The 16,090-nt window shown below is 43.9% G+C and overlaps 1 protein-coding gene across 3 annotated transcripts in view; it reads right to left on the minus strand.

The window, feature by feature from the left end:
* LOC134958116 (extracellular serine/threonine protein kinase FAM20C-like) overlaps positions 1 to 16,090 on the minus strand; it is a 402,537-nt gene that overhangs the window by 85,664 nt on the left and 300,783 nt on the right. For all 3 annotated transcript variants that reach the window (XM_063940488.1, XM_063940487.1, XM_063940486.1), the window contains one exon: positions 13,023 to 13,082. In XM_063940488.1, coding sequence (XP_063796558.1) covers positions 13,023 to 13,082 — 60 coding nt within the window. The remainder of the gene's footprint in view (positions 1 to 13,022; positions 13,083 to 16,090) is intronic.

Below are 16,090 nucleotides of genomic sequence, written 5' to 3' on the forward strand. Positions count from 1 at the left end.
TTTATTTCTCAGAGTCAGGAAAACTACAGGTAGTTTTTCCCTCACCGAACATAATACCCCTTTTTTGGTGGTACTCGTATTATCAGAAATGTATAAAACATTTTCCATTGTCTCAATCATGTAACGTGTGGCCCTACTGGAAATCACGGTTGTCTCTTCACCGTCGACACAGGAGTCAGTATCCGTGTCGGCGTCTGTATCTGCCATCTGCCTGACGGCCTATGAGACGTCTGGACAGGCACAAGCTGAGTAGCCGGCTGTCTCATGTCAACCACTGTTTTTTTATATAGAGCTGACACTGTCACGTAATTTTCAACAGTACATCCACTCAGGTGTCGACCCCCTAGGGGGTGACATCACTGTTACAGACACTCTGCTCCGCCTCCACATCATTTTCCTCCTCATACATGTCGACACACACGTACCGACACCCAGCACACACACAGGGAATGCTCTGATAGAGGACAGGACCCACTTAGCCCTTTGGGGAGACAGAGGGAGAGTTTGCCAGCACACACCAGAGCGCTATATATGTATAGGGACAACCTTACAATAAGTGTCTATCCCTTATAGCTGCTTATATCTGTTATTTTGCCAAATAAGTGCCCCCCTCTCTTTTTTACCCTGTTTCTGTAGTTGCAGGATGCAGGGGAGATTCTGGGAGCCTTCCTACCAGCGGAGCTGTGTGGGAAAAATGGCGCTGTGTGCTGAGGAGATAGGCCCCGCCCCCTTCACGGCGGGCTCTTCTCCCGCTTTTTACTGGAAAACTGGCAGGGGTTAAATACATCCATATAGCCCAGGAGCTATATGTGATGTATTTTTCGCCAACTAAGGTAAATTCATTGCTTCCCAGGACGCCCCCCCCCCAGCGTCCTGCACCCTCAGTGACCGGCGTGTGAAGTGTGCTGAGAGCAATGGCGCACAGCTGCAGTGCTGTGCGCTACCTTATGAAGACAGGAAAGTCTTCTGCCGCCGATTTATGGACCTCTTCTTGCTTCAGCATCTGTAAGGGGACCGGCGGCGCGGCTCCGGGACCCATCCATGGCTGGGCCTGTGATCGTCCCTCTGGAGCTAATGTCCAGTAGCCTAAGAAACCCAATCCACTCTGCACGCAGGTGAGTTCGTTTCTCTCCCCTAAGTCCCTCGATGCAGTGAGCCTGTTGCCAGCAGGTCTCACTGAAAATAAAAAACCTATTTAAACTTTTACTCTAAGCAGCTCAGGAGAGCCACCTAGATTGCACCCTTCTCGTTCGGGCACAAAATCTAACTGAGGCTTGGAGGAGGGTCATAGGGGGAGGAGCCAGTGCACACCAGCTAGTCCTAAAGCTAGCTGAATATAAAAGAATCTTATGAATAGAGATTAGATTATATAGAGGTTTGAGTCATCTTTAGCCACTGCACAATATGCTTATATTAAGTATAAATATTCACCCAAATTTTAGAGGAAGTGAGGTCACAGTAGATATAGTATAAATAGGCAGGGGGGCAGATGGCCTTCATTCTCACTGTTTGGCACTGGAGAGATAGGATCACTGTAGGCACTTGGAATTTATGTGAGTACTCATTATGAATTGGTAATGTTTGATTAGGAATTTTTGAACTTGGTCCTCACTGTAGGATAGTTCTATCTATCTGGGTATGTATTTGTTGATTTATAATCCCATAAGTACTGTATATATAAATTGTTAATGGAATTGCAGGATGAGAAACAATACCGATAAAGTAATGTTTATATTTAGGTGCTTCCTGATTTCTGGTGAAGCGGTTTGATCAGAGATTCCAAAAATAGAATTTTTCGCGTTTTTTTTTAGAAAAACACAATATTAGGGTATGGACATACAAATGTATTACTTGATGGATGTGGGTATAATGAATTATCATGTCATGAGGATTAATTTTGACATTTAGATCACGGGATTGTTCTGAAATTCTCCAGATCAGTGGAAGTGACCAAACCCTGAGACTAGGTATACACTAGACATCATCTAATTTTAAAAGGATAGATCAATAATGTTTTGTTAAAGGAAATCTTTAATGTTTCCATTCTTTGTAGATCTGTTTTTGAAATTTCCTTTAGAGAGAAATACATACATCCACTACAATAATTGTTGGGGTATGTATTTAAGTAATTTATGATCCCTCTATAAATATATATATATTTTATTTATAAATTGAGAATATGTTTATGACACCCATTTAATTTGTTTTTTAAGTGGTTTTTACCCCTGAGGAAGTCCGATCAAGGGACGAAATGCGTAGGGTTTAAGGTGACTAGGATACCTTAAATACAATCCACCACTGAGCTCACATCCTAGGGTGGTTGGTTGCACTAATTACATCTGTCCTAGTGTATATTTGGTTCCTGGAAGCACCTGTGTGATAATGCAAAATTGATCCCGCTAACAGGGGTTCTACCGTGAGGTGCTGCTTGAGCAGAAAGCGCGTGATAAAGGTTTTTTTTGTTTTATATATATATATATATATATATATATACACACATACACACACATTTACATATCTACACATATATATACACCGTATATACACCTATATATATATATATATATATATATATACACATAGCATATTAAACATGCATACACACACATATGTGTGTATATATATATATATACACATACATACATACACACACACACACACACACACACACACACACACACACACACACACACACACATACAGTACACGTATATATACACATGTATATATATATCGTGTGTGTGTGTGTTTATATGTATGTATATTGTATATCCATGTGTATATATGTATGCACATGGATATATATGTACTATAATTAAAATAAAGGAAACTTTTATTAAGCACTTACAAGTGCCACCAGGAAGACAGCAGGCTGCAGAGGACACTAGACAGCCATTAATAATACTCGGCTCGCAAAATGCAGCCAAAAATAATAATAAATTCTGGTTTCTGGGTGCTCGGAAACCCCCCTGCGTGCGCCACTGGATTATTACTATTAGAAGATGACACAGGTCTATAGTAGTCATAGAAACATAGACTTTGGCGGCAGATAAGAACCACCTGGCCCATCTAATCTGTCCTAAACACACACACTTGCACATTAGGGTTAATTTTTTTGTTGTTATCCAATTAACCTACCTAGTTTCGGATTGTGGGTTCACCCAGAGTAAACCCCCACGCAAGCATAGAGAGAATATGCAAACTCCACACAGTTGAAGCCATGGGGGAAAATGTAAACCATGACCTCAGTGCTGTGAGGCAGTAATGCTAACCATTACACCATCTGTACTGCCCAGTCCTCTTTTCATCACAATTAGGGTGATTTAGTAAAATCAGTTCGGAATGGATTATCCTCAGGTATTGTGATTGTTTACGGCTAGCTGAAAGAAGAAAAATGCATCACTCTCCCCTTTTATCTCATTATAATATTCTTTTTCTTCAAAATGACGACTCCTTTCTGCATTGCTCCACAAAATAAGGCACACGTTCCTAATGCCATATCTCTCCAGGAACTTCCATATACCGGCCAATTTTTCCCTTCTGATTGTGCAAACTGGCCATTCCTCAGCAAATGTGGTTATCTTGCACTGAATATATTACAGTAGAAATCTAGGTGTATGTGTACAAATTGAGGAGCACAGGAAGTCCTTAACTACACTGCTCAAAAAAATAAAGGGAATACTTAAACAACACAATGTAACTCCAAGTCAATCACACTTCTGTGAAATCAAACTGTCCACTTAGGAAGTAACCCTGATTGACAATCAATTTCACATGCTGTTTTGCAAATGTAATAGACAACAGGTGGGAATTATAGGCAATTAGCAAGACACCCCCAATAAAAGAGTTGTTCTGCAGGTGGTGACCACAGACCACTTCTCAGCTCCTATGCTTTATGGCTGATGTTTTGGTCACTTTTGAAAGCTGGCGGTGCTTTCACTCTAGTGGTAGCATGAGACGGAGTCTACAACCCACATAAGTGGCTCAGGTAGTGCAGCTCATCCAGGATGGAACATCAATGCGAGCTGTGGCAAGAAGGTTTGCTGTGTCTGTCAGCGTAGTGTCCAGAGCATGGAGGTGCTACCAGGAGACAAGCCAGTACATCAGGAGACGTGGAGGAGGCTGTAGGAGGGCAACAACCCAGCAGCAGGACCGCTACCTCCGCCTTTGCGCAAGGAGGAACAGGAGGAGCACTGCCAGAGCCCTGCAAAATGACCTCCAGCAAGCCACAAATGTGCATGTGTCTACTCAAACAATCAGAAACAAACTCCATGAGGGTGGTATGAGAGCCCGACGTCCACAGGTGGGGGTTGTGCTTACAGCCCAACACCGTGCAGGACGTTTGGCATTTGCCAGAGAACACCAAGATTGTCAAATTCGCCAATGGCGCCCTGTGCTCTTCACAGATGAAAGCAGGTTCTCACTGAGTACATGTGATAGACGTGACAGAGTCTGGAGACGCCAAGTAGAACGTTCTGCTGCCTGCAACATACTCCTGCATGACCGGTTTGGCAGTGGGTCAGCAATGGTGTGGGGTGGCATTTCTTTGGGGGGCCACACGGCCTTCCATGTGCTCGCCAGAGGTAGCCTGACTGCCATTAGGTACCGAGATGAGATCCTCAGACCCCTTGTGAGACCATATGCTGGTGCGGTTGGCCCTGGGTTCCTCCTAATGCAAGACAATGCTAGACCTCATGTGGCTGGAGTGTGTCAGCAGTTCCTGCAAGATGAAGGCATTGATGCTATGGACTGGCCCGCCCGTTCCCCAGACCTGAATCCAATTGAGCACATCTGGGACATCATGTCTTGCTCCATTGCACCACAGACTGTCCAGGAGTTGGCGGATGCTTTAGTCCAGGTCTGGGAGGAGATCCCTCAGGAGACCATCTGCCACCTCATCAGGAGCATGCCCAGGCATTGTAGGGAGGTCATACACACTACTGAGCCTCATTTTGACTTGTTTTAAGGACATTACATCAAAGTTGGATCAGCCTGTAGTGTGTTTTTCCACTTTAATTTTGAATGTGACTCCAAATCTAGACCACCATGTGTTAATAAATTCGATTTCCATTGATAATTTTTGTGTGATTTTGTTGTCAGCACATTCAACTATGTAAAGAACAAAGTATTTCATAAGAATATTTCATTCATTCAGATCTAGGATGTATTATTTTAGTGTTCCCTTTATTTTTTTGAGCAGTGTATATTCCTATGCTATTTTAGTCTGTAAAAATCCAATACATCGTAATGTATTTTACATTCATATTTGAATTTTTTAATGTTGGGGTGTAGTGCTTCTTAACACTTAGATATGTTTGCCACAGAGGGAATACATGAAATAGGTCTCACTACGAGAACTGACAATTGTGGTAATGAGTGGGTAGAGTCCAGCTACGATCAGTTTTTTTGGGCTGACCATGAAGTGTAAATATTTGAGAACTACACTGTTATTAAAAAAAATAAGAATTTACTCACCGGTAATTCTATTTCTCGTAGTCCGTAGTGGATGCTGGGAACTCCGTAAGGACCATGGGGAATAGCGGGCTCCGAAGGAGACTGGGCACTCTAAGAAAGAATTAGGACTACCTGGTGTGCACTGGCTCCTCCCTCTATGCCCCTCCTCCAGACCTCAGTTAAGGAAACTGTGCCCGGAAGAGCTGACACAATAAGGAAGGGATTTGGAATCCCGGGTAAGACTCATACCAGCCACACCAATCACACCGTACAACTCGTGATACTATATCCAGTTAACAGTATGAACAACAACTGAGCCTCACGAACAGATGGCTCATAACAATAACCCTTTAGTTAGGCAATAACTATATACAAGTATTGCAGACAATCCGCACTTGGGATGGGCGCCCAGCATCCACTACGGACTACGAGAAATAGAATTACCGGTGAGTAAATTCTTATTTTCTCTGACGTCCTAGTGGATGCTGGGAACTCCGTAAGGACCATGGGGATTATACCAAAGCTCCCAAACGGGCGGGAGAGTGCGGATGACTCTGCAGCACCGAATGAGCAAACTCAAGGTCCTCCTCAGCCAGGGTATCAAACTTGTAGAATTTTGCAAATGTGTTTGAACCCGACCAAGTAGCAGCTCGGCAAAGTTGTAAAGCCGAGACCCCTCGGGCAGCCGCCCAAGAAGAGCCCACTTTCCTCGTGGAATGGGCTTTTACAGATTTAGGATGCGGCAGTCCAGCCGCAGAATGTGCAAGTTGAATCGTGCTACAGATCCAGCGAGCAATAGTCTGCTTAGAAGCAGGAGCACCCAGCTTGTTGGGTGCATACAGGATAAATAGCGAGTCAGTTTTCCTGACTCCAGCCGTCCTGGAAACATATATTTTCAGGGCCCTGACTACGTCCAGTAACTTGGAATCCTCCAAGTCCCGAGTAGACGCAGGCACCACAATAGGTTGGTTCACATGAAAAGCTGAAACCACCTTAGGAAGGAATTGGGAACGAGTCCTCAATTCCGCCCTATCCATATGAAAAATCAGATAAGGGCTTTTACAAGACAAAGCCGCCAATTCTGATTCTGATACACGCCTGGCCGACGCCAAGGCCAACAGCATGACCACTTTCCACGTGAGGTATTTTAGCTCCACGGTTTTAAGTGGCTCAAACCAATGCGACTTTAGGAAATCCAACACCACGTTGAGATCCCACGGTGCCACTGGAGGCACAAAAGGGGGCTGAATATGCAGCACTCCTTTACCAAAAGTCTGAACTTCAGGCAGTGAAGCCAGCTCTTTTTGGAAGAAAATCGACAGAGCCGAGATCTGGACCTTAATGGAACCCAATTTTAGGCCCATAGTCACTCCTGACTGTAGGAAGTGCAGAAATCGACCGAGCTGAAAGTCCTCCGTTGGGGCCTTCCTGGCCTCACACCAAGCAACATATTTTCGCCATATGCGGTGATAATGTCTTACGGTCACATCTTTCCTAGCTTTAATCAGCGTAGGAATGACTTCCTCCGGAATGCCCTTTTCTTTTAGGATCCGGTGTTCAACCGCCATGCTGTCAAACGCAGCCGCGGTAAGTCTTGGAACAGACAGGGCCCCTGCTGCAGCAGGTCCTGTCTGAGCGGCAGAGGCCATGGGTCCTCTGAGATCATTTCTTGAAGTTCTGGGTACCAAGCTCTTCTTGGCCAATCCGGAACCACAAGTATAGTTCTTACTCCTCTCCTTATTATTCTCAGTACCTTGGGTATGAGAAGCAGAGGAGGGAACACATAAACCGACTGGTACACCCACGGTGTCACTAGAGCATCCACAGCTATCGCCTGAGGGTCCCTTGACCTGGCGCAATATCTTTTTAGCTTTTTGTTGAGGCGGGACGCCATCATGTCCACCTGTGGCCTTTCCCAACGGTGTACAATCATTTGGAAGACTTCTGGATGAAGTCCCCACTCTCCCGGGTGGAGGTCGTGCCTGCTGAGGAAGTCTGCTTCCCAGTTGTCCACTCCCGGAATGAACACTGCTGACAGTGCTAACACATGATTTTCCGCCCATCGGAGAATCCTTGTGGCTTCTGCCATCGCCATCCTGCTTCTTGTGCCGCCCTGACGGTTTACATGGGCGACCGCCGTGATGTTGTCTGACTGGATCAGCACCAGCTGGTGTTGAAGCAGGGGTCTTGCCTGACTTAGGGCATTGTAAATGGCCCTTAGTTCCAGAATATTTATGTGTAGGGAAGTCTCTTGACTCGTCCATAGTCCTTGGAAGTTTCTTCCTTGTGTGACTGCCCCCCAACCTCGAAGGCTGGCATCCGTGGTCACCAGGACCCAGTCCTGTATGCCGAATCTGCGGCCCTCGAGAAGATGAGCACTCTGCAGCCACCACAACAGCGACACCCTGGTCCTTGGAGACAGGGTTATCAGCCGATGCATCTGAAGATGCGATCCGGACCACTTGTCCAACAGATCCCACTGAAAGATCCTTGCATGGAACCTTCCGAATGGAATTGCTTCGTAAGAAGCTACCATCTTTCCCAGGACTCGCGTGCAGTGGTGCACCGACACCTGTTTTGGTTTTAGGAGGTCTCTGACTAGAGATGACGATTCCTTGGCCTTCTCCTCCGGGAGAAACACCTTTTTCTGTTCTGTGTCCAGAACCATCCCCAGGAACAGTAGACGCGTTGTAGGAACCAGCTGCGACTTTGGAATATTTAGGATCCAGCCGTGCTGTTATAGCACTTCCCGAGCTAGTGCTACTCCGATCAACAACTGTTCCCTGGACCTCGCCTTTATAAGGAGATCGTCCAAGTACGGGATAATTATAACTCCCTTTTTTCGAAGGAGTATCATCATTTCGGCCATTACCTTGGTAAATACCCTCGGTGCCGTGGACAGACCAAACGGCAACGTCTGGAATTGGTAATGACAGTCCTGTACCACAAATTTGAGGTACTCCTGGTGAGGAGGGTAAATGGGGACATGCAGGTAAGCATCCTTGATGTCCAGTGATACCATGTAATCCCCTTCGTCCAGGCTTGCAATAACCGCCCTGAGCGATTCCATTTTGAACTTGAACCTTTTTATATAAGTGTTCAAGGATTTCAAATTTAAAATGGGTCTCACCGAACCGTCCGGTTTCGGTACCACAAACATTGTGGAATAGTAACCCCGTCCCTGTTGAAGGAGGGGTACTTTGGTTATCACCTGCTGAGAGTAAAGTTTGTGAATCGCCTCCAGCACCGCCTCCCTGTCTGGGGGAGTAGTTGGCAAGGCTGATTTGAGGAAACGGCGACGGGGAGACGTCTCGAATTCCAGCTTGTACCCCTGAGATACCACTTGTAGAATCCAGGGATCCACCCGTGAGCGAACCCACTGGTCGCTGAAGTTCCGGAGACGGGCCCCCACCGCACCTGGCTCCACCTGTGGAGCCCCAGCGTCATGCGGTGGACTTAGAGGAAGCGGGAGAGGACTTTTGTTCCTGGGAACTTGCTGTTTGGTGTAGCCTTTTCCCCCTACCTCTGCCTCTGGGCAGAAAGAACGCGCCTTTAACCCGCTTGCCTTTCTGGGGCCGAAAGGACTGCACTTGATAATACGGTGCTTTCTTTGGCTGTGAGGGAACATGGGGTAAAAATGTCGACTTCCCAGCCGTCGCTGTGGAAACGAGGTCCGAGAGACCATCCCCAAACAATTCCTCACCCTTGTAAGGCAAAACCTCCATGTGCCTTTTAGAATCCGCATCACCTGTCCACTGCCGAGTCCATAATACTCTCCTGGCAGAAATGGACATTGCATTTATTCTAGATGCCAGTTGGCAAATATCCCTCTGTGCATCTCTCATGTATAAGACTACGTCTTTAATATGCTCTACAGTTAGCAATATAGTGTCCCTGTCAAGGGTATTAATGTTATCAGACAGGGAATCTGACCACGCAGCTGCAGCACTGCACATCCATGCTGAAGCAATAGCCGGTCTCAGTATAATACCTGAGTGTGTATATACAGACTTCAGGATAGCCTCCTGCTTTCTATCCGCAGGCTCCTTTAGGGCGGCCGTATCCGGAGACGGTAGTGCCACCTTCTTTGACAAGCGTGTGAGCGCTTTATCCACCCTAGGGGATGTCTCCCAACGTATCCTATCCTCTGGCGGGAAAAGGTACGCCCTTAGTAACTTTTTGGAAATTACCAGTTTCTTATCGGGGGAAACCCACGCTTCATCACACACTTCATTTAACTCTTCAGAAGGGGGAAAAACCACAGGTTGCTTTTTCTCCCCAAACATAATACCCTTTTTTGTGGTACCAGGGTTAATGTCAGAAATGTGCAACACATTTTTCATTGCCGTAATCATGTAACGGATGGCCCTATTGGAATGTACACTAGTCTCATCGTCGTCGAAACTGGAGTCAGTATCCGTGTCGACATCTGTGTCTGCCATCTGAGGTAGCGGGCGTTTTTGAGCCCCTGATGGCTTTTGAGATGCCTGGGCAGGCACGGACTGAGAAGCCGGCTGTCCCACATCTGCTATGTCATCAAACCTCTTATGTAAGGAGTTGACACTGTCACGTAATTCCTTCCACATATCCATCCACACAGGTGTCGACCCCGCAGGGGGTGACATCACATTTATCGGCACCTGCTCCGCCTCCACATAAGCCTCCTCATCAAACATGTCGACACAGCCGTACCGACACTCCGCACACACACAGGGAATGCTCTGACTGAGGACAGGACCCCACAAAGTCCTTTGGGGAGACAGAGAGAGAGAGTATGCCAGCACACACCACAGCGCTATAAATCACAGGGATGTACACTATAATGAGTGATTTTACCCTATAGCAGCTATATATATATATATATATATATATATATATATATATATATAGTATTTGCGCCTAAATTTAGTGCCCCCCCTCTCTTTTTTACCCTATTGAGCCTGGAAACTGCAGGGGAGAGCCTGGACAGCGTCCTTCCAGCGGAGCTGTGAGAGGAAATGGCGCCAGTGTGCTGAGGGAGATAGCCCCGCCCCCTTCACGGCGGACTTCTCCCGCTTTTTTTATGGATATATGGCAGGGGATTCTACACATATATAGTCTTAATGACTATATTATGTGTATTTTTTTTGCCAATGTAAGGTAATCTTATTGCAGCCCAGGGCGCCCCCCCCCAGCGCCCTGCACCCATCAGTGACCGGAGTGTGAGGTGTGCATGGGGAGCAATGGCGCACAGCTGCAGTGCTGTGCGCTACCTTAATGAAGACCGGAGTCTTCAGCCGCCGATTTCCTGGACGTTCTTCTTGCTTCTGGCTCTGCAAGGGGGACTGCGGCGCGGCTCCGTGACCGGACGACCGAGGCTGGGCCTGTGTTCGATCCCTCTGGAGCTAATGGTGTCAGTAGCCTAGAAGCCCAAGCTAGGTGCAAGCAGGTAGGTTCGCTTCTCTCCCCTAAGTCCCTCGTAGCAGTGAGTCTGTTGCCAGCAGATCTCACTGAAAATAAAAAACCTAAATATACTTTCTTTTCTAGAAGCTCAGGAGAGCCCCTAGTGTGCATCCAGCTCGAGCCGGGCACAGATTCTAACTGAGGTCTGGAGGAGGGGCATAGAGGGAGGAGCCAGTGCACACCAGGTAGTCCTAATTCTTTCTTAGAGTGCCCAGTCTCCTTCGGAGCCCGCTATTCCCCATGGTCCTTACGGAGTTCCCAGCATCCACTAGGACATCAGAGAAATATATATATTTGAATAAATACTCTACCGAGTACCTCTCCTCTGTACAGTACAGTACAGTGTTATATGTCCAATGACCAGGTCTTGAAGTAGAGGTTGAAAAATCTCTGATGGTACCAGTGTTATACTGGCCACACAGTGCACCCCCATGCCACACAATAATTTGATAATGTATTTTGTCAAACATGTTAGTTAAAGGTGACCCAGATGACCTCTTCTGCAACTTCTGGTTGGACTGACAAAGCACACTGACCCAGAAGATAACCATTTGATCATCATGATCACCAATCCACTGGGTTTCATCCAACTTTGCTTCATGAAGTATATATTCAAAATGAACTCCAAGAGGTATATTTTCTAAAGTGTGAGTTTTTAAAAGTTGAGATGTTGTCCATAGTAAACAATCAGATTTTACTTTTAATTTATCTAGCACCTTCTAGAAGATAATAGCTAGAATCTGATTGGTTGCTATGGGCAAAAACAGGCGACCAAATTTATTAAGGAGATGGAGATGCTAGAATACGAGGAAAGGCTTGATATGCTAGGCATGTTTACACTGTAAAAAAGGAGATTAAGAGGGGACATAATTAACATTTACAAATATATCAGGGGTCAATACATAGAGCTAGCAGGGGATTTGTTTTTGGTAAGATCATCACAAAGGACACGTAGACACCCGCTTAGGTTAGAGGTTAGGAGATTTTGCACACAGAGACGGAAAGGTTTCTTCACAGTAAGGACAATACGTATTTGGAATTCCCTGCCTGAGAGAGTAGTAATGGTGGACTTGGCCATTACTTTTAAGAAAGGTCTAGATAAATTCCTAATGTATAAGGATATACAGGGTTATGGTGGGTAAATCATGCACTATAGTAATAAAATAAAATAACAATAATAAAAAAAAATAGAGGAATTTACATAACAGCTAAACATTCACAACAGTTAAAATTAGTCTTAAAAATATTACAGTGTAGGAGATCACGAACAGGTTGAACTCGATGGACAAATTGTTTTTTTTTAACCTCAGAAAGTACAGTATGTTACATCTTCACTTCTAAAAACCTGCACTTAATAGCAAATATACCCCTAATTCTTTCTCAGAATTGTACCATGTATGACCAGCACTATATTTTGAAGGCGTTAGCAATTGTTATGTATTGAATGGAATGCTCAAATTAAGAAAATAATATGAAAGCTATCACCTATTAGAAAAGGTAACATCAAATATATTCCTGTCAATTTACGTTCAACATCCTGCTCTACATCCTGTGAAGTTCAATTTAGAAAAATGAATCTAAATTAGTCAACGGTGGAACAATAAAAGTTATAACAGAAGGAGCTGTAGTGAGAATAAGTATGTCAAAGATAATTTGAAGCAATACATACTTAGAAGCAAGGCAGAACCGGAACCTCTGATGATATTATTGCAAAGACAATTAACCCTGACCAAAACCACCAGAAACGTATACTTTTCAAAAAGATGTTAGGCAGTATGTGGGCGGATTGGCACATACAGTATACTGTAGCATTGAGATGCTTTGACCCAGAGAATTTTCTTTGTGGTTTGTACTATCATTTTACATTTGGCACATGTATTTCAACATATTGTTTTAACAAGGCCAGGCTGGTACTATTGTCACAGAAAGTAATTGCTCCTTTTTTAACTTTGCCATGAATTTTAATAACATTGTTTCCCCTAATATTGTTTTTTTTTTTCTGATTTCCATTACTGACTGTAGTAGTATACATGATTATCTGGCATTCCAATACAAAAGCACAATCAGTATCCCGGGCTAATAACACACATTTCTTACTAATCAATGCACCAATTAATTTGACTAACCTGCAACATTGCTGTAGAGGAGCCAGAATGGATTGGTCATCATATGAGTGTCGTCCAAACCTAAAGGGGGAAACATACATGGTCTCATAATCTTTCCTCTATACTTACAACCCTCCTCTCCCTCTCTCCTTCCTTCTGTCAGAGTTAAACATTACACTTTCTTACTTGTACCAGTAATAACCGTCTTGTGTGCTTACTACTTCGTTATTCTCTCCATACTTGGCACTGATCTTTTTTCTCTAATATCTGCCCTTTCATAGACTTGTGTGAAATTATGATTTTATTTGTCACCTTTTCTTCTCTTGACTTAACAAATCTACACATATCCCTTTCAAAATCTGTTATTTCCCCATCCTTATTTCACCTATCTACACCTTACCTTCTACTCTCCCTCTAGTTGCTGTACTGTAATTGCTATCTCTTCCCTCCTCATCACCGCTCTTCCAAACCCTTTCCAATCTACGTCTCGAGCCTTCCAGTCTTACCATTAGTCTTTCCACTCTTTTTTCACCTGTTCCTCAACTTCCAAATTCTCAATACTTATTTATCTTCTTGCTCTGATCCTTATTCTGAATAGCATGCAAGTCCGAATGCAGAAGCATTTTGCGAGCTTTAACAAATGACGCATACTCTCTAGCAAATATAAATATGTCTGCATATAACATGTTTTCATATCTCTGACATTGCTCTCAGACATTCCATGAACTGTACATTTCTGGGTGTCAGCTTGGCTGCAATTTGGTGTACACATGGTAGAGAACCGAGGGAGTGTTGTGGCCTGTATGGGTGTGTGGCCAGAGTGACAACGTATTTGGAGTCTTACTGTAAGTACGCCTATTTCCGTTGGATTTCGTGCACCTAGCATACGGTAGGCAGAAGCACCATCACTAGTGATGATGGCTAACGTATAAAAGTCGGGCGATGCAATGCATGTGATACATACAGTGTTGGACTGGGGCATGTAGGGCCCACCGGGGGAATGCAGTGGTAGGGGCCCTTGTTTAGGGGTGTGACCAGGCTGCTGAGGGGGTGTGGCCTGCCACCTCATTTGTTTGACTAACCATTAGAAAGTGCAACGTCTGTGCCCCTTCATAAATATATACAGTAAATTCAGCTGCTGCATGCATAATAATGTACCAGATTAATAACAGCAATGCACTGTAGAAAATACACCATAGCCCAGTATAAGGTAACATATGTATAATGTATAATTCAAGTGCACAGTCTAGAACCTGATCCTTAGAGCAGGAGGTGGGCCCCCAGGCGGTGGGGCCTACCGGTGGTTTCCCCTGTACCCCTGTGGGCCAGTCCAAGCCTGGATACATATATCTATAGTCTCATTAGCATTCCATTAGCAATCCATCTAAGTCCATAATCTTTGTTTACTAAATATTTTTCAAACAGCTGTTTCCACCTATTGCTTTACTTTCAAACTCTCCCTAACTCACTGGTTCCCAAACTGGATACAGGGTGCCATGGGTTAATGGTCAAGGTCCAAATCAAGAAATCAAGTTATTTAAGGTTCATGTGATAGGTAAAACCAGAGCTGGTGGCTGCCAATCATAAAATATGTGGACAAACAGAAATGCAACCATATCCACCACCACATAAGTGACCCTAAGTGTGACAGGTCAGCACAATTTACTTCATTTAATATTTTTCTTCTCAATCTCTCAATAAGAAACTTTTGGCCTAGGGGTGCCACAAAACAGAAACTGTACTTTAGGGTGCCATGATTCAAGAAAGTTTGGGAACCAGAACCACTGCCGTAATTGTTTATCTTCCCACTTATCCCTTCTGGTTCCATTTCTTCGCTACCAAAATGTAACCTGTCCTGTTCCCTCACATATTTCCAAATGACTTTCATACTGTTTTGCTTTTGTTCACTCCAATTCTTTAAAGTCCCCAAATTCTTTCTACGTGTTTCTTTACTATTCCCTCCTATTTTGTCCTTACAGAATCGCTCCAACTTCAGTTTGTATTTGTACCAAACCCTTCTCTTCTCTTCTGAATACAACCTGCTTTATCTTCTTTTCCCCTCTACCACTTCCCTTCCATTCTCTCATCCCCACTTGTTTCTTAGCTATTCCCACTTAACCCTTCAAAACAGAAATGAGAAAATGAATAAATAGATCTTGCAAAAGAACATTTTACATAGCTGTAAAGTTCCCATTTTGAGGAATTACAGTTATACATTATTGCAATTCACAGAATTTCTAGTCTATAAATAGAAATGATAAAGCAATGGCAAATCCATTCTTTTGTGTTGGGGTTTGATTTTCAGATGGGGCGAAGGTGATATGGAAAAATCCATGCAGAATATTTAAGGCCAAAATCTGCAAGAACAACATGCAACATCATATAGACAAAAGTGGAATGAGGCAGATAGTCAATGGAACAGTTTTGAAATTTGTACTCAGTTATGCTTCCAATAGTGGAGTAGCAATAGGGACAGCCATGGCAACAGTTTCTGCCGAACCAAGCATCTTTTGGGTCAGCTGCAACGTTTATATGTTATAGGGTACTCATTTCATTCTCTTTTCTTATAATTATAGAATCAGATAAATGGTTGTGTATCTGCACACTTATATAAATTTATAGCGAAAGAGGTTCCTCTATGTTCTAATTAAAAATGTTTACCTACTCCAGTAGGGGGTGCCACCAACTACAGTTGGGTTTATACTGTTCATGTGCCTTTTTGGAGCAATATAGCTATAAATTTACAGACACTGAACTGTAAAATCATCGGAGAGTAATAGCCAGGAAATGCCGGAACTATTACCAATATCTACAATACACTCAATATGGATCTAAAAACAAAACCATTACATCCATGCATTACATCTAAGTACAATTGAAGTCTAAAAAATCAGAATATTTTGGTAGTGCAACCAATAAAATAATCAGGACAGTAACAAGAGATGGGCATTGCTCTCTTCCTTTTAATCTTTATTACACTATTTTTATTATCACATATTTGTATGTCGTTGTCAGTGTGATTTTAACCTGTTACACCAAACCTAACTGTGATTAATTATCACAAGATTTTCCCATAATAAAGATATTAA

The sequence above is a fragment of the Pseudophryne corroboree genome, chromosome 9, assembly GCF_028390025.1.
Source record: "Pseudophryne corroboree isolate aPseCor3 chromosome 9, aPseCor3.hap2, whole genome shotgun sequence".
In the NCBI taxonomy this organism is placed as follows: Eukaryota; Metazoa; Chordata; class Amphibia; order Anura; family Myobatrachidae; genus Pseudophryne; species Pseudophryne corroboree.